Source organism: Lissotriton vulgaris, chromosome 10 (genome assembly GCF_964263255.1).
Source record: "Lissotriton vulgaris chromosome 10, aLisVul1.2, whole genome shotgun sequence".
Taxonomy (NCBI): Eukaryota; Metazoa; Chordata; class Amphibia; order Caudata; family Salamandridae; genus Lissotriton; species Lissotriton vulgaris.
The window spans coordinates 1,002,591,339-1,002,617,064 of record NC_141698.1 but is presented as its reverse complement, the minus strand read 5'-3'; the positions used below and the strand labels follow the sequence as shown (position 1 = coordinate 1,002,617,064).

The 25,726-nt window shown below is 42.7% G+C and overlaps 1 protein-coding gene across 4 annotated transcripts in view; it reads right to left on the bottom strand.

Moving 5' to 3' along the window:
• Positions 1 to 5,744: 5,744 nt before the first annotated feature.
• The window catches only part of CLCN5 (Cl-/H+ antiporter 5), a 295,750-nt gene continuing 275,768 nt past the window's right edge, over positions 5,745 to 25,726 (bottom strand). For all 4 annotated transcript variants that reach the window (XM_086942017.1, XM_086942018.1, XM_086942019.1 and 1 more), the window contains 2 exons: positions 19,056 to 19,272; positions 5,745 to 6,318 (listed from right to left, as the gene is read on the bottom strand). In XM_086942017.1, the coding sequence (XP_086798143.1) occupies positions 6,228 to 6,318; positions 19,056 to 19,272 (308 nt within the window). In that variant the 3' untranslated portion in view covers positions 5,745 to 6,227. The remainder of the gene's footprint in view (positions 6,319 to 19,055; positions 19,273 to 25,726) is intronic.

The window sequence follows — 25,726 nt, the reverse complement described above, 5'->3', positions numbered from 1 at the left end:
GACCCCCCTCCCCCACACCTCCACCCACGTTGATGGGTCCCAAGGCTCCTTTGCAACATGTGTAAAAGTACAAAAAAGACTTCTGTACAATTTGTTGAAAATTGAAATGCTTTATTGAAGATGGAAAAACAACAGTGACTCATTACATGCAAATAATGAATTCCATTGTAAGATGGTACCATCCTTTATGGTTTTAGCAGTGTTGCACTGTTTTATTAGGACATATTTCTGCTTTTACTAAGGTGGGAACAACCTCAAAATGTCAGTCTCACATTAGTCTTTTGAGAAATACACGCCCATTAAATTGTATCTTGTATGTGTTGGATGTATTGCGGTTTTAGAGTTTGGGGCTTGCTAGGGGTCTGAACTGCTAAGGCTGAAGACCAGGGCTTCACGTCCGTCATGGACTGGAAAGGAAAATCACCCCACCCTTTCTGAACACGTCACAGGGTCTTGGATCACTCCCTGTGACGAGTTTGTAATGGGTGGGATTGACGCTGCAGGCAATCGAAACAGACATCGAGTCTGCGCAGTTTGTCTCCAGGACCTTTGAAGACACTGCACAGACTCAAGGCTTCCTGCGCTGCTATTTGCAAGAACATGTGGAAGCCATAATTAATTTCCAGCTCCGGTGACCTGATCCAAAGTTGACACTCCCGACGGACCGTCCCCTGCAGCCCCCAATGCCTTGAGTTGACCACGGTGCCGGAGCCAAGCGAAGCTAAGTAGGTAAGCATAAAAATCCTAGCAGCTAGCCTTTTAACACTGATGTTTTTGTCCCGGTATTGGCAAACTGAATTAATTGCTAGGCCTAGATGCATGCAAAGCAACACAATTCTCACGGGAACAAAGCATGATGCTCTGGTGCTGTGTATCAGGGTTCCTTCTAGTTTTTCCTAATGGTGGGAGACTATTCAAACCTACAGAGGGCAGAAAGTAAATTTCAATGTATGCACCTCCTGAATCCCACGGAGAAGCGGTCTATTGTTAAACCGGAGCCTCAGGAGGCGGCAGCAAGTTACTTGGCTAAAAGAATCTCGAAATCATTTTCTAAGGTTTCAAACATGTTTACTGAGTTTTACTGGAGCACTCCTATCTTAAAATACCTATGTAGAACTGTTTTTGCTGACTTGTATAGAATACATACACTAAACATTACAGTGTGCTGGAGAATTTGAATATATTCACTGCATGTTTTGTGTTTGATATTGTTACCCTGTACGGTGCACACAGCACAATTTGTTAAACCTGTTCCTAAACTGCCCATTTTCTGTGCGCTTCATCACGTGTACGGATAGTAATAACTACAAGCTGCCGTAAGGTTGCACTGACAAAGCTTTGTGGGGTTAACAGTACAAAGGGAGAATAAGAAAGGCTGGAGAACAGGGTGGACCAACATTAACAGAGTTGCACGTGGGTCCTGCTACTGAAATAGGATAGGAAGCTGCTGGGCAGGTTTGAGGTACATGGCCAACTGTGCGTGGACCCTGATACTGGGAAAGTATAGGAAGTTTTATGGCAGGGTTAGGGTGCACTATCAGAGCTGTAGTTTAGGATTTACTCTTCCTTTCATCTCAATTGCCAGTGCTCTTGATTCCCTTAAGTGACATCATGATCACTTTCGTATTTATTCATAGACCAATGAGTAAGAGTATGACATACTTTATCATTGGGCAGAGGGATTGTGAATGAATTTGATGGCTGGCATGCTTCACAAATTTCTACTTCTGTTCCTGAAGGGCTTTGAAGAATGCAGCAGCTTTCATATGGAAGGACGAGGGGCCCAGGGGACATGGGAGGGTTTCACACTTTCGATGCAGGTTTAGCCAAGTCAAGGACTGTTGACAGATAAAAGCTGCAGTGGAAAAAAAACAATGCCTCAAGGAAGTCTCTGGGTCAGCCCTGGTGTTCTTTAGTCATGTTTATCCAGCTGGTAGAGCTACCCACCTACTTCAAAATTCCAAATTGGTGTACAAAAGCCTATAAAACGTATTGCTTTTTGTTGTAATTTTGAAAGAAATCTGGAAAATGCATCACTTTACCCCATTGTTTTAAAAAAAAGATTTGCATGGGATGATGGGAAATTGCAACCTGCGTCCCCAAAATGTTTGTGTCCTCTTCAAGTGAACCCAAACGCCATCCCCCCACGGGGAGCCCATCCCAGCCTCACCACTTTCAAACTTCACCAGCCGCCACTGGTTGAGAAAGCTGCTGTTCGAGTAAAAATCTACTCAGGCGGCAAAAAACGACAGCTCGCACTGGGCGAGATGCCGTTTTCAATGATTGCACAGTGCGGACAAGCATCCGGCACTGTGCAATCATCGCAACAGCGCATCACGCAGTTCGCGTAGCGCTACGCGCATCTCGCAAAGCGAACTTCGCGTAGCTATGCATAGCGCAAGTACGCAAACTATGCCCAGGGTTAGTCGTGAGGCATCGGGAACGTAAGAAAGTGAGATATACTGGAAGAGGGATAAAGAGATGAAGGGAAAGAGCAAGGGAACAAAAAGAAATCGAACCAAAACGTACAAGGAGAAACTGAGAATAAAGGAGAAAGACAGTGTAGAGAGCGAGAGATCACAAGAGATGCAAAGAAGAAGAAATATGAAACTGATAGCAAGATGGGGAGAGAGAACAGGAGAACGCGAGTATATTCAAAAGACTATTTTTGCTGGCTATGCTCTTCTTTTAACTCTTAGAGCCAAACCAGACACCTGGCTTAGCATTGTCTCAGCTCTTTGTATTAATCTCTGGTTTTCCATTTCTACCCTCGGAGTATGCTATGCCTACTAGTAGGATAGTGAACTCCAGAACGCCATTAAACCCTAGTGTGGGAATAGTTTTAGCTACTGCTGAATTTCAAGTGGCACCAAAACGTTCTGAACGCAATGGGAATGAATGCACGATTGTTTTGCATGGAGTGTCAAGCTAAATCAATAAAATAAATAGCTTGTGTATGTTAGTAAGACACTAAGTTGCCCTTTTAACAATTAATCAACTAGATAATGATGCATCTATTCTGCGATTGAGATTCACCTCTACCAGCACTAGACACTCATACGGCCGAGTAACCAGAAGGGACAAGTTTGAACAAATAATGTATTCCATTTACCACAAATTTAATTTACTGGAAATCCCCTGGGTGTACTGGAATGGGGAAGTAGGCGCCCACGAGGTTGAGTGTGGTCATTTAATCCTCATGCTGAAGGAGTGTAGTTACCTCTGGAAGTGTGATCATCTTGAAGTTGATAGCAGAAATATAGCAGTTGTTTGAGATTATGTCCTGCCATGAAGGAAGATAACACTGCAGCCTCCTCCTCGCGTGTCATGATCAGACAGCATGCAAGGAGAGCCACCATTTGTCACATTAGTGCCACTACCGTTGGCAGTTATGGGTCAAGTCTGCCAGTGCCTCGGAAGGATCCACAAGAGAACGGGCATTTTCATGGTGTTCTTGAGCTTTTAGTTGTGAACGGCTGGTGTGCACTGGTGTGAGCTGGCTATTCCCGCCCACCGCACCTCTAGAAGGTGGTCTTGGCTGGCCCCAAAAGATAAAGAGTTACCTGGTGCTGGATTAAGGCCCCATAGCCTTGACAGCCTCAATATACGTATTCATCTTCTCCAATACCTCATCCACTTTTGACCTGAACAGGCACGTACCTTCGAAAGAAAGTGTACTAATATGTTGTTGGACCTCCTGGTGGAACTTTGAAAATGCTAGACGTCTAATGAGCACACCTGTTTCAACATACCGGGTAGCTGATTCGGCATCATCCAACATATACTAACATGGGAGCTAACTTTGTCTTACTTGGCAATTTCTAGAGCAAGTTTCTGTTGAATACCTGGTAAATTATGTAAAATCTCTTCGCTCTCCTTCCACCAGTGCCAATCATATCTGGCTAAGACAGCAAGAGAGTTGTCAGTGCACTGCTGCATGGCAGCTACCACTCATTTAACCCACACATCAAGCTCACCTTCTTTACCCGGCATACACCAATCCCTTGCACAAAGACTCTTATCCTTGCTGTATGCACTACTAAGGAGCCTGGACGAATATGTCCTTTGATGAACAATAGGTCCTGTGAGGCAGGTTTAAATGTTATTTGCTCATGGTGTGACCACTCAAGTCTTCATTGGATCTTTGAAATTCTCTGTGGAACACAAGTATTAAGAAGTAAATATTGGCCAGTCCTATGTTACTGGGAGAGGCTCTACATGACAGTTGTCTTCAAAGATCATTATGTTGGCGTGCTACCCTGAGGATTACTGCATTATCTGCAGACATTTCATCAGTCAGGATGGCTTTTAAAGGATCATCATCCTGGGGGTCATTCATATAACAGAGCAACACATCATCCTGATCCCCTACATCTATTTGTTCTGGATATGGAAGTATGGGGTATTAGACTAGTGTCCTGTATCAAGATTAATTTAAATGGGCAGTTGGAGAGCATTTGGCAGAGGTGACAGTGCTCAATCGAATTCCTCTTCGTGTGTCTAATTTGACTCTATAATCAATTTCTACATCTAAGTCTTTTTCAGCATCACCAACTTTTTGGGTATTCCTGGCCTCAAGGCATATCTCAGCATCACGGATCCTCCACCGAAGTAGCTTGGTGGTGCCAACTCTCTTCTGTGGGTGCATTAGGCAATCTGCTACAACTATTTTGGGAGGTAGAGCATTTTCTTCAAGAAGGCTCCTCTTATAGGGTACGGAACTGGTTAAGAGGTGATTTCTTAGTTTGGACTGGAGGCTCCTCAAGATTAATCCTTGCTCCCCCGTAAATCACCAGGGTTGAACTCTAGAGGACACGGCTGTCAGTGCCAATTAATGTTGCGGTCGGAACCCTGCGGTGAAGCATTAGACTTGGGAGTGGTCTGTGGTTGGAAACTGACCTCTGGCATCGGAATCCTTAGAGACCATGTGCACTCCTCTCAAGTTGACCTTCTGGTCTACTGTATGGTTCCCTTTGATTGTTGTCTGACTCGAAACCCTTGATGTCTTCAGAAACAGTACTGGTGATGAAATCAGAAGTCTTGTCAATGCATGGCAGGATACAGGAATCTATCTTCTGCCCCAAATGGTAGCTTGGGCTGAAAGGCCTGGCACACTTTTGTTGAGGTCGCTTAGAAAATGGAGGTTGCAGATCTTGTGTTAAGTCAAACGTCAGACTTTGCTATTAAAGCGGGGCAAAATGTAAACAGGGCATTCTCCATCACCGACCCGAAAAAAGTAAATCTTATAAACCTGGCTTTTGTTCCTTCAGCCCGATCCAGCCCTAAACATTATGTTCTGTGACACATGGGAAATCGATGGTGCATTAGGTCCTCTGATGTCGAACAATCTTTTAATGCAAAGCTGCTGACAGAACAGCCAATTACTCTTCCACACTGATGGTAGAAAAAATGATTCTGAGGAGGAGTATGTGCTGTGGGTTACTGAGGAACCACCACGATCTACTGAAAAAAGGAAGCCCTTCTTAAAAGAAAAACAAGTTGTATTGGGTCAAATTGAATACTAGATGGCAGCTGTGTGCACTGCATGTGATTTACAGCAGTACATGATGAAAGATGCTGATATGGCAGTACCATGATGCCTTGTGCCTTTTGCTTACCTTGATAAAGCACCAACATACGATGCAGACTCGTGTGAAAGGCACTGACACAGACTTAGGGGGAAGGGTATTTTTCAATGGCTGAGATAATAGTGATACAAGAACAAGGGTCTGGCAACGATAAAATAGTTTTCAGCAAAGCAGGGTTTCTATTTCCAAATCTGCACCCTCCCTGAAACAATTGAGTATTTTCTCAATGCATGCCTCTTGCCCCTGTTTGCATCTGCTAGCCATACAAAATTCATTCAATATCTCAAATGTATGAAAAAGTATGCAAAACCAACAGATAGTCCGCCATGTTTTTTTCTTTACTCCTTCATGAAATTGTTGCATTGTTGAAACTTCACAAAAGCAATAACAATAGCAAAATATGTTCTTCAACAGAGAAGATTAACTTCCACAGATTATGTAGTGCAATTGGTTACCAAGTAGAAAGAAGGGGGACATTTTTATTTCCCCCGACACATGATTAACTTCAGCTCATTCCACAGAGTTCCTGTAACCGCAGTGATAGCCCTGTTATTAAAAATGTACGTTGGCAATCCATTGTCTTTTTACAAAGTTTGTTGGAGGGGTTTTTGTACAAATAACTAAAGTGCAAAATTCGTTTCAATTGAAGAGTATGGAGTCTGGGTCTTGATTAGCCATCTGTGCAATGTGTTTTAATACATCCTTTTTGGTAATGATTCCAAGTAACCGTCTGCAAAAAGAATGAAAAAAAAAACACTAGTTAGTAAATTCATGTAACCGACCACACTGGAATATCTGGACTTTATCATGTTGGCACATTGTGTGATTATAGTTATGTGTAGGCTTGTGAGAGGCATATCAGTTAGTGGATTTTATCAACGACTGGTATATATTCGTGAAATTAACCCTTCTGGGAGGTAAGCTTGCAAGAATGATAATTTCGTAAAATGTTCCCAACTGATTATGTTGTCTAACACAAATACAGATGTTAAAGACTAGGCCTGGGCGGCAAATTCCGTTCCGCTCTCGGAATTTGGGAAATTTCGCGTTCCGCGGAGAACACGAAATTGCTTAAAATTCTGCGTCCCGCGACTTTGCAAATTTTTTTGCATGTTCGCGTTCTCAAAATGCGTGTTCGCGAGATATTTCCCCCCCCAAGCACGCAAACAGCGATTGCGAACAGGAAAAAAAGCATCACGAACAAGCAATTCCGGGTGTTCGCAGAATTTCTGCTTGTTCGCGGAGATTTTTTACCGATTTGCGGAGATTTGCTAAACGCAATTCTGCAAATTCCGCCCACCCCTACTAAAGACCACAAGGGGAATTAGCACAACTTAAACATATAATCCACAAATAAACAACAGAATTAAGCATTCACCAATGATAAAAAGAGCTATTTAGCAAATTTTGACATAAAAAAAAAACACATTTTCAATGTGGCCTTTAGAATCTTAACAGGGCGTGCCAGAAAGGTGTTCTTAAGTCAAGGAGGAGCATTAAGGATATTGATGCTGTACAATTCAAAGTCTATCCATGCTAGGTCTCTCTGCTATTAAAGGTTCTAACAACCCACACACTTAGATTAGTTGTAAGAACTCTCAAAAATGTGAAATCAATTTAAAAAGTAAAGTAATCTCTTTAACCAAAAATGACTCAGAATCCCCTTAAAGTGCCAAGGAATCTCTCCTGTCTCTACAAGCGAACAAGCACACAAAGACTAATCACCTCAGACACATACGTTTCATCTGTGAGAGCCAGCTGCAAGTTCAAATAATAATAAAACAACCAACGTACAAAAGAGGAGAGCTGCTTTGGACATTTCAAAGCCCATCCACGCCATAAGGGAAAGCCACCTTCATCAAAACAACTCGAGGGGCTTCTGACCACTGTTGCACAGATAGTACTAAAAGCAACCCCAAAGGGAATCAGTCAAAAATAAATGGTAGTTTGGGCATTGGTAATCTTTTTCTAGTGTTAGTCTGTGGTGTGAGCAGTGCACAATACCTTCTAGGCTACCCATATATTTATGTAGGATTAACCTAAAGGTCCAGGGAACCAGTGAGGTGTTCTACTGGGACAGAGATTAAATGGCACCAAGGGTGCGGGAGATAGATTAGCACAACATAACCATTTAACACCCACAGGTGTCATTACCTCTTGAGTAGTCCACCTCGCTTTCTAGCTCAGTGGTCAAGATTTACTAGAGACAGTGAAAACAAATGTTAAAGGAAAAACCACTGGCACAAAATGCACAGAACCTGAGATACAGCATATGCTATGTTAGGATTGAAGTGGCAATTGCAAAAAACACAGTTGATGGACAGAATGCAGAACAATGTCTTACATTCACCCCAGTACAAAAATCTGGACCTAAATCCATCGTTTTTGTGCACTCCACACCACCCTAGGTCAGACAATGGCTATATGCAAATCAGCCTTGACCCTGTGCCTCATGGGAACAGTCAAGCCCGAACTACCAAGCCATGTCTTTCCTTGACCGGAATCAAGCATCCAGGGACCGGTTTCTGGCTATCAGCCTTCTTCAGCCTGGATAGCTTGACTCCAGTGATGTGGAGAGCCTGGAACTCACGTCTGAGCATACCCAGCCCACTCGGGGTGAAAATTGCAAAAAACACAGTTGAAGGACAGAATGCAGAACAATGTGGATCGAAGTGGCAGCAAATCCTCAGGCACCAAGGAGAAATGATCAGAGTTAAGCCCTGAGGCTATGCACTGGATGGTAGACCATAGGTCCTAAGAGAAAAGGGAAAATGCTAGTGCGCATCTAGGGTCAGAAAGATCTAAGCAGCTCAGAAACCAAATGGGCTGTGGTTCAATCAATCGCGGGGGACCCTGTGGAGTGGACAGAGATTATTATCTTGTTCAAGCCCTGCTCGCTCAGCACACTCTGGGTCAATGATCAGCTTTATCTACTTGACTCAAGTAAGACAAATGTGTTGGGCACCAGTGGGGTGATAAGAGGTAAGGAAGGCCCTCAAGTCAGAATCACGGCTCAAGAAGCCGCTACGCCTTTTCATTTGGCTTTCGAAGTTTGACGGGGACCCACTGTTTTGCTCAGATGTTTCACTCCTCCAGGAAGTCATTGCTCTATTCTCGGCGGTTAACGTAGGGCCCGGTGTTAATCCTCTATCAACTCGGACCCTTTGAGAGTACCCCTACCCCTCGAAACCCTGACAGGCTTTTGTTCACACCCTGGAATAAACATCTGTGCACATTGTGGCCATTTGCCTGTTCTACTAACATAGACTTAAAGAAATGTTCATGTCAGCTGAACAACGCAAATGTGCCCCACACATAGGATCCAAGATCAGTTTGTTTCTTCCACACAGAAGGAATACACTTCTGTACAACATTCAGAAAACTTTGTGTGCACCTCCCTCACCAAATCTATCCTGTAAATCTCATACACATCAGTTCAATAACAGGACACTCATGCATTAAAAATTAAACGCATGCAAGCTGAATACACAGCCTGGACAAGAAAACTCTGCGTGATGTGTACATGCCTACTCTTGCACCAAACTGACATTCACTTAAACACCTTCAGCGCAGCGCGAATTTTCGCGCTGTGCTGAAGGTTCTAAGAAACGGGCGTGGCCGTGACGGAACGGTTCCGTCATAAGCACAGCCCAAACGGCGCTCATGACGGAACCGCTCCATCATGATCGTCGAAGGGGTTAAGTAAACAAATAAATAAATACAAAATAGAGAAAAAGTGGTGGACTACTTGAGATGTACTTTCAAAAGGCAATCCCCTGTAATGCACCTGGAGAACTAACTTATTTGCTGCCACTAGCATCTTAAGCTTAATTTTAATGTACGGAAGATGCGGTCTTCTAGAGTGCAGGCTTGGCAAGGGCATCCTGAGGTTTGCAGTGCCGATGTAGAGCAGGATGAGCTTAATTTGAGTACCTCCTTGGACTAAGCTCAGAAGAATTAACTTGGGTAGATCCTACAGGGTTATAATGAGGAGCCTCTACTAATTATAAATGAGAAAGGAGGTTGTTCGTAGGGTAGGCACATGGGCAGCCATTGTGGGAGGTTGTCATTCTCCCCTTACACATATCAAGTTTTTGAAAGTACGGTGGGAGAGTTGAGGAAACAAAGCCAGGTTTGTGGTGGGGGTCTAAGGAGTGGGGTAGGTCCCTTGGGTAGTTTGAGAGCCTTGAGCCCTCTGTAAATTCCGCGATTCATAATTTATTCTTGATTATTCGACTCATGAGCATATTAAGAAGTAACTGGTGAGTATGTGCAATTCTCGGGTATGAACGAACAGATGCAATACGCATTGGCAATGCCAATAGGCTTTGCTTATGAATGGACGGTCAAGTCAGACTTAAAAACATTCATGTAGGTTAAGGACTGCCCTCCTCCCATCTGTGCTGCTGCCAGAGAAAAACACCATAAATTATCTAGTAATCTAAGACACTTTGACAGCACTGCAATGTCATTTGTGTGACCCTTTGTTCAACTTCAGGCAGCTGGATAAATAAACAAAATAATCACAGCTGTGTGGAGGGCAGGCACTTTATTATTGAGTCACACTATCAGAATATGTACTCCTGGCTCCCAACATGGGGTGGAGCCAAATCACCTCTCTGGTGAGGATCACATAACTGTTTGGTGACAGCTCCGCTCTCAACCCAGACCCATACAAATGTATGGGTAGGTGTGTGTGACCTAGTTTTATTCTTGTTCTTGGCTTTGTTGCATTACCTTATGGTGCTGGATGCGGCGGGGGGAGTAGGACAGAAGCAGCTCAGGGCTTAGATCTTTAGGATGGTAGGTGTAGTACAGTCTGAATTTCCCAATAAAAATGTACAGTTCTTCCCCTTGATACTACAGCAAATGTAGTGCTTTTTTGTACATAAACACAACTCACACCTTGGGAAACAATCATGGAGGTAGATTCAGTTCAGATCAAAATTGGTCATGGGATGATAATTAAGACTCAAAGTTTTTCTTTACTACTGATTGTTACAGATAAATACAAATAGAAAACCATCTGTTTTGTACTGTGTTTTTACTTTTTAATATGGATAAAAACGGACATAGGGTTGCATTGAAGTAATTCTAAGACACCAATAGCTGTATGGAATTACAGATAAGAGTTAACAGAACGTTTCCTAATGAGGCTTAAACATCAGTAAATGTGCACACGGTTTTTACAAAAATGTGCATATTTTGATCTAGGTCTATTGATTGGTCATCTGTAGATATTCAGGCATGAGTGTACATATATTAGCCAAATGTTGAAATATTCTAATTTTAGCTACAATTTTAAACAAAATGTAAAATAAATACGGATAAACAAATAAAATATCCCAAAAATAAATATGAATAAATACAGGGTTTGAAAAAATTCCATTAAACCTGAACCCAAATTATAATGGGATAGTGGAGCTCTTTTTGAATATTATACACGTTATAAACATACTAATGCAAAGAGTGGAGCCAGTTTTGAATGAAAATAAAACATGGCTGACCAAAAATGGATGTTTATTTATATAATTAAAATAGCTAGCAGTAGGCACGTTTCCAAACGCCATGTTTTTTTTTTTTTTACTAATGTACAATTGAGAAATATTTCAGTGACAGAAAACATTTTAGGCAATGTGATAAGGAACAAACCATGTAGGTTTTTTTAAACACTTGTTAGTGGACCAAACTAGAGCCCAATCGAGAGCTTTGCATCACTAAAACATTATTGTGCAGCACCTACAAATTCTTTTACCCTGTCATCTATCGTACTTGACTGAGACCGTGAATAATATTTATTTGTACGATTAATATCTTTGCAAAAACATAATACATATAAACTTCTCTTGGGCTACCACACATTTAAAATCATAATACGTCAAAGAGTGTGAATCCTTGGAGGAAATGTTTATCAAACATTACATAAAATGTTTTCTTGTTGGGAGTGTAAAACCACAGCTTGCTGCACCGGAAAGTAGTTGTTATATGGGGCTGCATAACTGGGTGCTGTTAAAAATGCTTAAGTACGAGATCCTTGCAGAACAAAATTATCATTCAATACTTACAAATTCTCTACGAATTAAAAAATATAAAGTCACAATTAGCCATAAGGTGCATGTTGTAAAGAGTTATATAACTGGGTGCCATAAAAAATGTATGTATAATTCAAGTTTGACCATAGATATGATTTAAGACAAACGTCCATTATGTATATGAGCATTTCACTGAACTTCGGTAAAGCTTTACCAGCCCAATGTTCAACTGTGTTGACTGAGTTAATTACCGCCATATTAGCCTGTCTGCAAGACCGCACATTAAGAGTGTTGAAGGCTCCACACAAGAGCTGGGCACAAAAACTATATGCGTAAGCGTTTCTTGAAGTCTCGCACAGCCGAGAGGTGGAGTCTGTGGGATGGGTAAGTCACTTGTGTAGGAAGTCCAATGACGGACGTACTTCGAGTAGTGTGTACTTAAAAATGGCTGGTAGCCTTTCGCATTGTATGTGTTTAACACCATCCAGGCGTGCCTTCGTGTGCTAGAGTGTTCTTGTCCTCTACTTTGCTAACCTTGTAAGTGCTGATGGAAACGCATTTTTAAATGCTGCCGGCGACACCTGCTGGCTCCATAAATCCCTTGCCTGAAAGGTGTCTAAGGATGTTTCCAGGAACAGACAGTGTATTGAATTGCTCGGGCTGGATTCGATTTCTGGCTAGTTAAGATTGTTCAATGTGTCTAATCTAGAGGCTCTTAGTGTATGGCCAAGAGTGAGAAATGCTTGTTGTCTGCCTATCACTTAGTTTGGTAGGCCAAACCCCTTGCGTATTTGTGCTGGAAAAGCTGTCCTAGGAAGACCAAAAACTAATTTATATGTCTTGGCCACCAAAATGTTCAAGAGTCCAGCATCCTTTGCCATCAGGATATCGCGCCCATATCTTATTGTGGGCAGTAGCTTCGCCCTTAAAATCTGAAGCATTGAATCTAAGCTGGAACCCGGTAGATGTTTAGAAGCAGTTGTAAAAGCACATTGTAGGGCATAGACTGTTTCTGATTGACTCCTTTTGCCGTGTCTGGATTTCCTCTTGCGTCAATCCAGACTCCTAAATATTTGTACTCATACGGTTTCAAGGCTCTCATTTCTCCAATGGCAGGGACCTCTTTTCTTTACCCTCTTGACATGGAGGACTTCTTTTGCATTTGTCATATTCACTTCCAAACTATTTGAGTTGGTATTTTCCACTAACTTATCCATTATTCACTGGAGGCCCACTTTTGTTTTACTAAACACGACCAGGTCGTCTGCGTACAAGAGGCTAGATAGTGTTTTCCCCCCAATTTTGGCAGATGTGAATTTACAAGGTCTAATGCAATTTGAGATCTGATCTGTAAAGGTTGAATGGCACGGGGACCAAGACACAGCCTTGTATGAGCCCTGCTGTTGTAATGACCTAAAAGTAGGGGTGTTCTATTGCCCTGAATGCATTTTGAGGGATGGACCATGATTGTAGTATTTTCCATAAGTGACCCCTGGAGACCCGGTCGAAGGCTACCTTAAAATGAGGGATGATACCTTGAAACCGGTCCCAGGATGTTTGTTTCTGGTCCAGGGAGGACCTGGCCTGGCTGTTCGGGCTGGACTGTTTCCATGAGGAGCGGCGTCAAGACTGATTTGCATATGGCTGGGTCCAAACTGGGGTGGCGTAGTGGGCAAAAGAACGATGGATTTAATCCAGATCTTTTGACTTGGAGAGACTGCTTGCATTGTCAGCATTCCGCCCATCATTTGTTTGCTGTAACACTTTTCACCCTAAGTGGGATGGGTTTGCCCAGACGTGGGTCCCTTGCACCCTGTGCCACTGGATTCAAGCTAGCCTGGCTGAAGAAGGGTGACATACCCCAAAACCGTTCCCTGGATGCTTGTTTTCGGGTCCAGGGAGGACCAGGCCTGGCAGTTTGGTCTGGACTGTTCCCATGAGGCACAGGGTCAAGATTGATTTGAATATAGCTGGGTCCAAACTGGGGTGGCGTAGTGGGCAAAAAAAAAATGGATTTAATACAGATCTTTTGACTGGGGGAGAATGTTTGCATTGTCAGCATTCAATCCATAATGTGTTTGCCATAAACCCAGGTGAGACCTTAGAGGTTGTTCACTTAGTTGCCCCGCTTCACTGTGCTCTGGCTGACCAGCCTGCACTTTTTTCCACGCCTGCTGCCGCCAAGACGGGATTCTGACCTCCTGCTGGGCAGTGTGATCACTCCCAGAAGTCAGAAACAAAGGATGGGCAAGAAGGAGGCCACACCTCCCTCCTCCCCAGCAGGACAGAGAAGTGACACATTAGAAAGGTGAGCTTAAAAGGCTGCACCGCCTCTGCTATGCATCTGAGCTGTTCCCCTGAGGAGGACACAGCTCTCCTCTTCCCCCAGGCGTGCTTGCTCCCGGACAAGGTATGCAGGAGGTGTATATATGCAGGAGGTGTATATCTCCAGGAAGGCTGACCACATCTCCAGGGTGAGCAGCCTGATCTGTACACCTAAAATATATTTCTGCCATCTTTAGGAGTGCAGAAATAGTGGGCTTTGGGTAGAAAAGTTGACCTACACCCCCGACAGCTTAGGGGCAGACTTGCTGCTGGGACTAGCTGCCCATTGGCTACTAGGTTTCATATCCCTAACTCCCCTAAATCGAAGATTTAAGGGACCCCCCCCGACACCAGAACCCCAGATCTGAACTACTTGCATCAAAGAAGGACCAAGAGGAGACCCATGTCGCCAACAGGACTTTGTCAACTGCACCCAAGCAAAAGAGGCAACAAACTTGGAACTGAGTCAATGACCCTCATCCTTGGCTAAAACGTGGTACTCCCTGGCAGAGGGAACCATGCAGATCGATGCCTGAAACCCCCTCAGACGTCCTTGGACTAGAGGGACTAGTCTCCTGAAAACTGTAGGTAAAATGACGTTCAGGAAACAAAGAATTGCTCGCCATCGGGGCCTTCAAGGGATAGCCCAAAACCAGATGGTGTAGTGCATTGTGGGAGCTGTAGTCTGGCCTTCCCTGAAGTTTCAAGCCACTAACGCACTCCCCTCGACCTCCAGACATCAAAGTTACTTTTTGCTACTTTTACCACGATCAAGGCTTGTTGCTCACCAGTCCGATAATTGACCCCTTAACTTGACGCTGCATTAAACCGGCATTCTACAACACTGTGACTGACGTCAGCAATGACCATGCTCTGGTGTTTGTGCATCTTCCTTTCAGCAGCAATGTCTCGGTGGAAAAGAGCAGCTTTACAGCAGGTCCCGTCAGTACCACGGACAGCCAGGAAAACTCTGCACCTGAACTCCACGGGTTCGGCAAAACTGAATTGGATATTGGGGCCCAGTCCGCTGACCCTCACCACCAGTACCCTGCAAGTGTACAAAGGCAACTCGACCCCTAGTGACTAATTGCCACTAATAGTTTTTGCCATTGACCGCAATGTTTAAAGTCTCACTGTATTTTACTGCCTGATGTTATGTTGCTTTGAAAATCCATAGCTCCAGTTATATGTATGCTATTTTATTGTTTTTTCTGTCTAAATAAAGATAAAAAGAAACTATTTTTATAAACTGGTGTCGGATTCCTCTCGAAACATGTCAATTACTTATCGTTCATGAGGGTACTTTGAAATGCTTGACACATGTTCCTCTAGTGATGTCTGACTGCTCAACAGGAAGACTGAGCTAAGGATTTTTTATAGTGAATCCAAGGCCCATCTTTGGGGTATTGCAATAATATTACATGATAAGGCCACCCAGCCACACCACACAATATTCCACTTTCCTGCACTTGTGCAGTAAGGTTGCATTATTTGCTCTGTGTGGTCCTCGTTCTTTCTGGTTCTAAGTTCTTTGACTTACATGCCTGTTTTAGCTTGCCCAAGTAATCTTCAGAACTTGAGTGTAGCCAAATCTCTAAGCTTTTTTCTGTCTGACTTCACAGCAACTATTATCTCATTGCTGCGGGGGTCGGCTCGCAATGAGCAAAGAAGCCTGTTTAACTGATGGTTAAAATGCATGATTCCTGGTAGGAGTGTCTTCTGGTGGTTTCTATCTAGGGGGCAGCCTGCAGCTCTACCCTTCTGTCGAAGTTTGGAGGCTATATGTTACGTAAACTTTTCCCAGTTTCCAATCTGGTCACCATCTATTGTATTCGAGGCAAAGAATGCTGCACTCTGTGAACGGCTGGTATACTTTCCACTGGAACCTTTTTAAATAGGTTGTGTGCGCTTCTACAAGCAGAACTTTGGAAATCTGGAGGATCGGCCATTGTGACCGGTAAAGTCACAGCCTGCAGGAGATGATCACTTTCAAGTCTATGTTCACTGTTGTACTGTGATACATGATCAAATAGGGACATAGAAGTTATCATGTAATCCAAATATGAAGAACACTTCTCAGAAGCTTGTGTCTAGGAGGGAGGGATGTCATCAAAAACCTACAGTTTAGCACACTCAGTCCAGCTATTGCACGCTAAAAAACTCCTCCCCATCTTATCTGGGCGGGGTTTATCCGGTTGGACCTAAGTGGGTACCTGCTCATTGAAGCCTTCCTCCAAAACGTACTTCTTCATCTAAGTTGCCAAATAGGTTGGCATTGAAGTCTGCTGCCGTCAATATTTCTGAGTTGGTGTGTTTCAATTTACTCTCCATTATTGCTGCCTTTAGCCTTTCTAATGCAATTGTTTTGTTCTTATTTTTAGGGTTGACATTTATATTAATAAAGATCCATTGGGACACCAGGTCTGTATCCCATTCTTTAATACTGACTGCCAAATCGCTGGCTCTATTTTCACAATTTGGGTGTTGGGGGCGGGGGTATGTAAATGTAAATGTAAATGTATAGGCATTTATATAGCGCACTACTTACCCGTAGGGTCCCAAGGCGCTTCGACCGCTGCGAAACCCTTCCTGGCTTCCCTGAGAGATGGTCCCTTAATGGGTATCTCCAGGGTGAGACCAGGCATCCCCGGCGGTCTGGTGGGGCCGTTAGTGAAGATGAGGCAAGCTAATGCCCAGAGTTGCCGAGTGTGATCGCTGATCAGAGTGGGCACCGAGGCGAGAGAATTATCGAGTCCGCTGACCCTGGTCCTGAAACCTGCCGCGCCGGGAATCGAACCCTGGTCCCGGGCCGTCCTCTGCTCTCGGGTCTGCCGCCTCTAACCAGTGAGCCACACTACTTCACAGGTGGAGCCCACTGCTTATGTATGTTGCAAGGCTGCCTTTTGGATCCCCTCTTTTTTGTCTTTATTGCCAGGCTCACAAACTCTATGAAACCACTTAGGGGGATTGCTGTCCGAGACCAGGCCCCCTGCAGTATAAGTACATGACATGATTGTAGGTAATGGTTCCGTTCATAGTAGTTGCTCCACCCAGGTTCCATGACCAAATTTCTAACAAACAGACTGGTTTAGGGTGAGCCCTTATGTTCGCCTTGTATCAATCGTTTGCATTTGTGAAGGAGAGAGCAGCTGGGAGCCAAGCCCAGTCGGTCTGGGGACATTGCTGGGTGGGACCTGACACAAGTTGCTTGTTGTTTGGTCACAGAAATCTTCCCTGCGCTGGTTATTCTTGGGCAAGGAGTTGTTGCTTGTAGGCCTACTGCACCCGGCACGCGTACTTCACCAAAGAGCACACCCAACCAAGAAGTTTATGTGCAGTGCCTACCAGCCTGGCCGTCCTGGTGCTCTTACAAGAAGGTGCTACATAAAAGATTTTTTGCTGGGAATGTTGCTTTCAAGAGCAGTTGGGGGCCGGCCAGTGCAATGAACTTTTCCTAATTACCTTTAAGGTGATTATATTTCAGGTCCCCAACAGTGTGGGATGGTACAAGAATGCCTCGTTCCTTGTATTCCTCACTGGGCGGAACGAAGAATTCTCATCTGCAAGAAATTACGCCTTTTTCTCAATCTGGAGAAGGCAGGTGGGAAACCAGCAGAATTGGCCACAATCTCGTTTCCACGGATTGAAATATAAGGATTTTGCCCACCCCTCTGTGGAACTTACCAAACAGCAAGTCTATCGATACAGCAGGAAAATGGGAACGAAAGGAGAAACTTAAAAAGTCCAGCACAGATTCATGTTTAAAATACTACAGAAAGTGGAAGATATAACAAGGTGGTGCGATCTAGACTTACTGAACTGTTTTTTAAGTGCCAAAAGCTGCCAAACAGGGCACTTCAGGAAGCATGCCCATAATAGCAGTCCTCTAAGATCTGCTTAAATGTTTTGCCTTTAGCTATGACTTTAGGGCAGCAGCAATGGGGACTGGCTTTAGAGGCATAACCACGCATCAACCCATTTTACAATATCTGAAATATTTTTTTAAGTGACCCCCATAAATTCTTTTTTTTAAATCTTGGCCAAGTCTAGGCTGATTTAAACCAAAATGAGATATAAATGGAGTCCCTATGAACTCCTACATCTACCTGGTATCAGATCTATCTGGTGAGGACACCATTAACATGCATGCCACACAGAAATGTGTGGACAAGAGCCCTTAAAGAAACCGAGAGAAACTTTCTCTCCTCGGAAATAGGATTTCACAGATTAGTAATGACCGGTAGGTTTCATTAAAGCTGAAAAGTAGGCATCCTTAGTGGTGATGGGTAGGGTTTCTCCTTGACCTAAATGATTGATCTCTACGGCAAGATGAGGTAAGCACCCCCGTTACAACTCTACTCTTTCCTCTTTTTGTAGTATTGTTCTTCCACTATCACCACAGTACCAGCACACTACAAGTGGCACATTTAAGATGAGTCACAGGGACCAGCGAGGGACCATGGTACCAGTACGATAGCTGCCAGAACCAGAATCTAGCTGGTTCTCATTCTATGCAAGCGATGTGGCAACATGTGAATAAATGACAGAGTAGGTGCTCTCTGCGAAGCGTTGCTCTAACAGGATTGACTTTAAATCCCTCTTTGCAACGATAAGACAACCAAATGAAAAATCTCAACCCTCTATAGATTCCAGACCTTTCTACTCATCACACTAAGACCTATCATCAGTCCCATCAATTTTAAAACTAGGGGCACTGCAAACTAGAAACCAAACCAATATGCCAGCATCCAATGTGTCCCTCTACCAGTAGTCACTGCCTATGCATCGTTACTAAAGCCCCCAGATATTCATGAAAGCACCACAAATGGAGCCAAAACTCCATAAAAATAACAGAACACGTTCAAGGAAGGAAGCAGTAAATTAAGAAAAAACCATTCTGATTTGTTTCAGCCAGGGACTACGAAAATATGTCTAAACACAGACTATCTGCTGCACACACAATATACCTTTGGGTTAATACTTCTGGGGTTAAAGCAGAGAATGTCTTGAATACATGCAAAGTTCTTAAGGCAATTACTCCAGTAAACATTACAGTAACCATTCTAATCCTCTCAAGTGCCACAGCAAAACTAAAGATAAAGGTACTTACGCATTGTGCGTGACGAGACACTGTCGAAGCCCCATCTTGCGAAATATGTCCACTACAATCTCCATGGGAGTTTGGTCGGATACAGTGAAAGGGCTGAGGTCCATGATGCTCCTCAGTTTCAGGCTGGGAGGTGAGGTTGGGGGCAGTGAAGGAGAGTGTTCAGTGAAATAAATAGAGGATGTGCTCACAACGCCATCTTGCTTTTTCCGTGCACTCTCTTGCAAAAAAACAAAAATGCAATTACAGTAAATACACTTTGTAAGAAATATGCCTCTTTTTCACTAGTGCATCAATTTTTCCCAACATGGGCACTCAATATAGCCTTGTGTTACTGAGGTAGAAAATACTCACATTGATGGGATGTCAGCAAAAACATATATTTGAATACAAGGAGCAGTTGAGGGCACCGCCTTCAAGTTACACAATGTAACCAATGTACAAGCCCTGGAGGTCTACTAAAAACTACAGATAAGACATTACCATTTTCTGAAAGTAGGGGGTTGTGTAATGTTTAAATTACGCATATAGATCTATTTCATAATACCACTGTACTACCTAAACATTGTGGATAGTAGATTGTGGGGATAGTTAGAGCAAAGCTAGTAACCTGTGGACAAAAAAATCTGCAGGCACACTCTGCCAAATTGGACATCAACGCAGCATGCAGAATTCACCACACAGCGTAAAGAATACGGGGACTGAATATCAACCTGCAGCTATGCAAAACTCCTTCACAGTGGCATTATTTGATAAAAAAAAAAAGGTATGTAATTAGGCACAAAGCTTACCTCGCTTTTTACAACTATTTATACTACATTAAAACATATGTTTCAACAGAAAAAAAAACAGGTGGCATGCACTCGAGGTTCCAACACAAGACCGTGTCTAAAGAATGAGAAAAGTAAAATTGAAAAGGGACTGCCATACTAGTAGAATTAATTGCAAATTTGCGAGGGCAAAAATAAAGGTTAAATATACCGGTTAAAAGCCACACAAAAAGTTTGTTTAAAATAAATAATCCAGCTTTGAAAATTTTTCACCTAAACTTATACCATTTGATCTTTTTATTGCACTTGCGTTTAAAGTTATACTTTCCTGTTGGAAGGATACTTCTAAGCTATCTATATTAACATGGTGGAATTGTATTTGCGATGAGCATAGAATAGCCAATGTTCCTTCATTATCAGTTCCTCAGAAGATTTTAACTTATTTATTTAAAGAGTTTCATATAGCGCTGGCTAGACCCGGAGGTATTAGAGCGCTTTACATGAGGTTCAACAAAATTACAAGATTACATCAGTTTCAATTTACAACAGTTGCTAGAAAAACAATTACAAGAGCACAGAGAACGAGTTAAGTGGAGTGTGGAGTGTAGAGGGGAAGGGGTAGGGGTAAAGGGATTAGGAATTAGATTTAAATTGGTTACCCCTAACTACATATTTCCAATTTCACTCTCCTGTAACTTAGTTCTTATTTTTTCTTCTTCTCTTCCTTTTTTATATAATTCCTTCCATTCCCTTTTCTTTCCTCCTCTTTTCCTCTTCTATGTTTCTCCTCTGTTTTTTTTAATATAAAATATAATTTAGTATATACCTACATACTTGTTTTAATATCCTTACCGATTGCATTCATTTATATGCTTTATCAACGTTACATATATATTTACTATGTATTATTATTGTTAATTTTTTTAATTCTTTAATACATTTTTTTTTAATGATCCAGTTCAAATTCCATGAAACCTAAAGCATGTAAAACTTTGGCATCGGGAAACAATACATTAAGATTTGTATAACTAGGTCAAGATATTTTTGAAGATATGTAAGAACTGCAAATTTATTTTTTTGTGACAATCAACTGAATATACAGTTCTAGGGCAATTATTCAAAAATTTAAAACCACTGAGAATTTGCGGAAGTCTTAGGTAGTATTGCAAAACTGAAAGCACATTTTTTAAAACTCTTACTTCCCATCCTTATGCATTATTGTAAATGGAGAAGCATACTGATATCTCTATTAATGGAAAAGCGGAGCTTTAATGTTTCTCTAAATCTCCCAAATCTACGTATAGTATAATAAGTTCAAGTACAGTAAAAGTGAGTCCACCAATATATGATGTAAAGTGCTTTCCACTCATCCCATTAAAAATGCAAACTGTAGACAGCTAATAAGCAAACTGCTATTGGCTACAATGTACTGCCTGCGAGTGTCACAAGAGTAAGTAGCATTTCCACTCCTGGTTTTATTCTTTACATGTTAAGGTTGAATCATTTTAGCTTTACAAGCTGTTCATAATCTGACCATCTGGCGATTGGGTTTCGATCAAAAGTAATATAAATTAGGAGAGCAAAAGAATAGTATTTTTTTTTAAATAGCCCAGTAGCAGAAAATGCGGCATGTGATGCTGTATGGACAACTGCATGGAAGGTGCCCGTCTTCTAAACTAGATTGATCTCCGCAAGTGCCAACTGGCAGATACTCCGGAACAAGGCAGTCAATTTAAGTGACCACAGGTAACAGCAAAAGACCCAGCTAGTTTCAAAAGCATCAGATTATGCCAGAGGGAGAAGAATCTCCCCAGGAGTAAGGTTTCAGAACCTGTTGGGTGAGGAGAAGCAATCAGGCATTCAATAATACACTTCTACTGTAGAGCAGGAGCATATAAAACTCCAGGTGTCACTGGATCAATAAAGATCAAGCTTGAGATTACCAAGATCCAACAAGCCACACCATCACACTTAAATAATAGGGTGTGGATCCACTTGGTGTCGCCCAACCTGCTGCAAGGCACTGGTTAAAAACTGGTGCTGCTAGACTGACAATTCATTGCACCTTCTGTTGTAAGTTCAATGAGACATTAGTGAACATGAGGTGATTCCCACATTTCTAGTGATTCCCACATTTCTACCAGCAGCACACAGAGGGAGAGGGGATGTATACCACCTTGTCTATAGATGAATAACATAGCTGTGTTTGGAATGGATAGCATTACACTTCTCCGCTGAGGGCATGAATAATGTTTTTCAGCTCTAATATTCCGAAGAGGAACAGCTTTTCCCGAGTGACCCGAGATCACATTTCCTTGGAGAGTCCATGGGCATTCTCCTTCAAGTGTGCGATTTTTGCCAAATCACTTTGTTTTCTTTAAAGATAGACAATAGCATCTTTGGACATGACAATAGAGAAAGCACATTCAGCAACATTGTGGTTTGAGTTTCTAGACTAGTTATCAAATCCATTCCAGGGGTTACTTTCAGAATACATCTCTCAAATCTCCTCCTGTGTAGATTTCTGCATCAGGCCCTTTGAAGGATCAGTCTCGCCCACCCTGCATCACCCCCAAACTTAACGTGGCTAACACTGCTGGCCATTCTTGTATTCTCTCCCCTCTCACCACTCTACCCTTTCACCACCCAATCTTTTTTCATCACAGACAGACTAATCTACTCAGCCAACAAACTTTACCCTGAATCTCAACTCTAGAGATTTAGGGGAGGGCCCAATGTTTGCAGACATTGGTTTATTATCCTTCTCCTGGTTAAGCAGCAACAAGACTAAAAAACTGTAACAGTTATTCCCTTTTGAACACCTAGTTTGCAATATGCAATGGAGTCAGTAACCAGGTTCCCCATTGCTCCTTTCAAAAAGCCGGTCACCTGCATCTAATATTCCCTGACAACTGGCTAGGACTGTATCATATAGAGTAAATCAGCATGATCATAGTGGTACGTTGGGTATTCTTTGTGACCAGGTGTTGATATTTTGTCTAGTATTTACAGAGAACGTAAGCGCAATGGAGGATTTTAAATTGAGTGGGGCAGAAAATTCTGTCGTGTATCACTTTTCCCCCCCAAGAATATCAAGAGACAGCGGTCATCTTTACCAGTGGTGATAAGAGGTCAATCTAGGATTTCTAAGTCACCTGTCTCTGTTCTGCAATGTGATCTAAAGCCAGATTGGTAAACATAAAGGAAACAGATGGCGCTGATGCAATCATGGAGTTCTGCGTAGAATGCTTTCAATTATTTTGCTGATGAAGGATTGGTAAGTGATAGACCAGTGGCTGGCCAGGTCATCGAGGTCTATTGTGTTTTTTTTTTTATGTATTAACAGATCTGCCTGGAGGCCTTTTAGGATGATTCTCTGAATGAGGAAGAGATTAATGGAAATGTTATTTAACATTAATAGCAATAGTTGTGGTGAATAGTATGTTTCCTAGCAGATTCTTCACCTCATACATGGGTATCATAGCAGTACCTAGGTGGGACTGAGGTATGACGATTAATTAAGGAACTCATATTGCACAGCCCTCGTGAAGTAACCATCATTCTGTGCCTCAGCTGCCAGACAGCAATATTTTTTGAAGGCACATAGAGGAGACCAAGTGGCTGCCCGTCAGACATCTGCTGCTGAGACATCCTTGATGAGAGCAGTAGAAGATGCTTTTTAGCTTCGGTATAATCGATGTTAATGCAGAGAGTGACCCAATACAAAAACACGAAGTTTCGGCTATTAAAGCCTACAAAAAGCGGACCATATTCACACTCTTGCCTCATGCGATCAACATCGAAAGAAAAAGATGATCTAAGGTCTAGCCAGTGTAGCAACTTCTTCCTTGGAAGAATGATGAGTGGGAGAACACATGGCAGAGTGACAGACCAGCCGATGCGGAAGGCAGACACCAGTTTCTGAGGAAATGAGGGACAATTAAAAAGAACCAGTTCGTCAGGACAGGGGTCAGCAGGTAAACAGGAGAATTGTACATTGGTTTGAACAGCAATGCGATGAAAAAAGTCAGTACTAAGTTTAAATCCCACTACGAACAATAAAAGGAGTGAGCGAAACAATCAGAAGAAACATGGCACTAAAGCTGATGCGAACAAAGGCTGATCAGGAAGCCAAAATGCATCTAATGCAGCCAAATAAATCTTGACGGTGGAAACTTCTAAACCTTGCAGTATGCAGAAGTTTAAAAGTGCAGGCTAAAACCATGCAAGTGGGCAGGATTTGAAAAGTGCAGTGTTGCATGCATCAAGAAACAGATTTAGCCCAGAGTCCCCCAAAGACAGATTTGGTGCTCGGCATCAGGAAGCTAAGATAAAATAAGTGGGAGGGTAAGTCAAGGCCAAATGTCGCGTTCTAACAAATCGCGTACCAAACATGTCTCACGCAGTCAAAGCAACGAGGATCAGCCGAGGTTCAGCTATTCATAATCTTTGAACATATACAGGGATGGCAATGGCATAGAGCAGAGCTGTTCATGATCTTCATTCACTTTCTGCATAAACTTCTAAAGCAGTGGAATTAAACGGAGCACATAAAGCCGGCCTCTCAACTAGCTCTGGCTGAAGACTTCTCCCAAGGACCAGGTGGAGAGAAATGCAGTGCACACAACAGAGTTAATTTCTTGTTGAGAGCCATGGTAAAGAGCTGTGTTCTCAGAATTTGCACATGGTAAAAGATAGTCTCCATCATGTCATCTTGAGATCCCATTCGTGATCTTCTAGGGACATGCAACTCAAGGCATCCATCCTCATGTTGGGAGTACGCATTGGATGAACGGCCACCAACAATATGTCCTACTGCTGCGCCCACTACCACAAGCGCAATAACTCCCAGCACATAAGCGAGAAACCAACAGTAAGGGCAAATTATTCATTGATATCTACTATGACAATACAACCCTACTTGACAATCGTGAACAGACCCTACCACCGATGGCTTTTGACGAAATTTCGTTTTAATCAGGTGCATTTTTTACTGGGTGAATATACGAAATGGTGTACTCCAAGGGAAAATGATCCATGTAAATGTGACAGCTTTTCGGACCAAGACTTGATACATTTAGTATTTTTCTGCCCGTTTTTTGTAGAGGGCAGAAAGAAATATATTATACCACTTCTGAGGGACAAGAGATTTAAGCAGTTGAAACCTGCTTTTATGTTCTTACAACTTATGGTGTCCCCTATAGTGATGTTTGGGGTTGCAAACCTTTTGGTAATATCTATACGTGGGTTACTTAATTCCTTATAATCCAAAATCGACTACTCTTGACGAATAAAATTATACTAAACTTGTGTACATTCCATCATTGGGGTTCTCAACAGTCTATTCCGTCTAGCGTATAAGAATCCACTCAGCCCATTCAGATGAGGTAATGGGCGGGATATTATTGCCTGAAAGAACCTGCTTGCACACCACCCAAGATGGTGAGGAGAAATACCTTCAAAACTAAGCGAGCGGCTCTCAACTCTAGCAGACCGAAATGCAGAAGTTATTCTGATAGGAAAGAAAGTACATGCATCGTCATCTCCCGCCAAGGAGTGCTCCAGCTCATCAAGAAGCCCCGAAAATGACATTACTACTGGTGTAACTGGTTTGTCAGGGAGACCGGCACCAGCAGGTGTACTGAAGCGCAACTCCATTTGAAGTCTGTTTTCTTGCTCAATATCTTCTCTTTACTAGAAGGCATATCTAGTAAGACAGTCTGAATGTCCCCAGAAATGCCTTCAGGGTTGCCTGCAGAGGGTAATTACTGGAGCCGTAGGACAGGCCATTGCGTGAATAGAGCCTAGGCCACATCTAATAACTTGCTAGGAAGCGTTCATATCACTCACCAATTACGAAAATGTTTCTACATCTAAACCGAAAGGCTGATCAGAAACAAATTT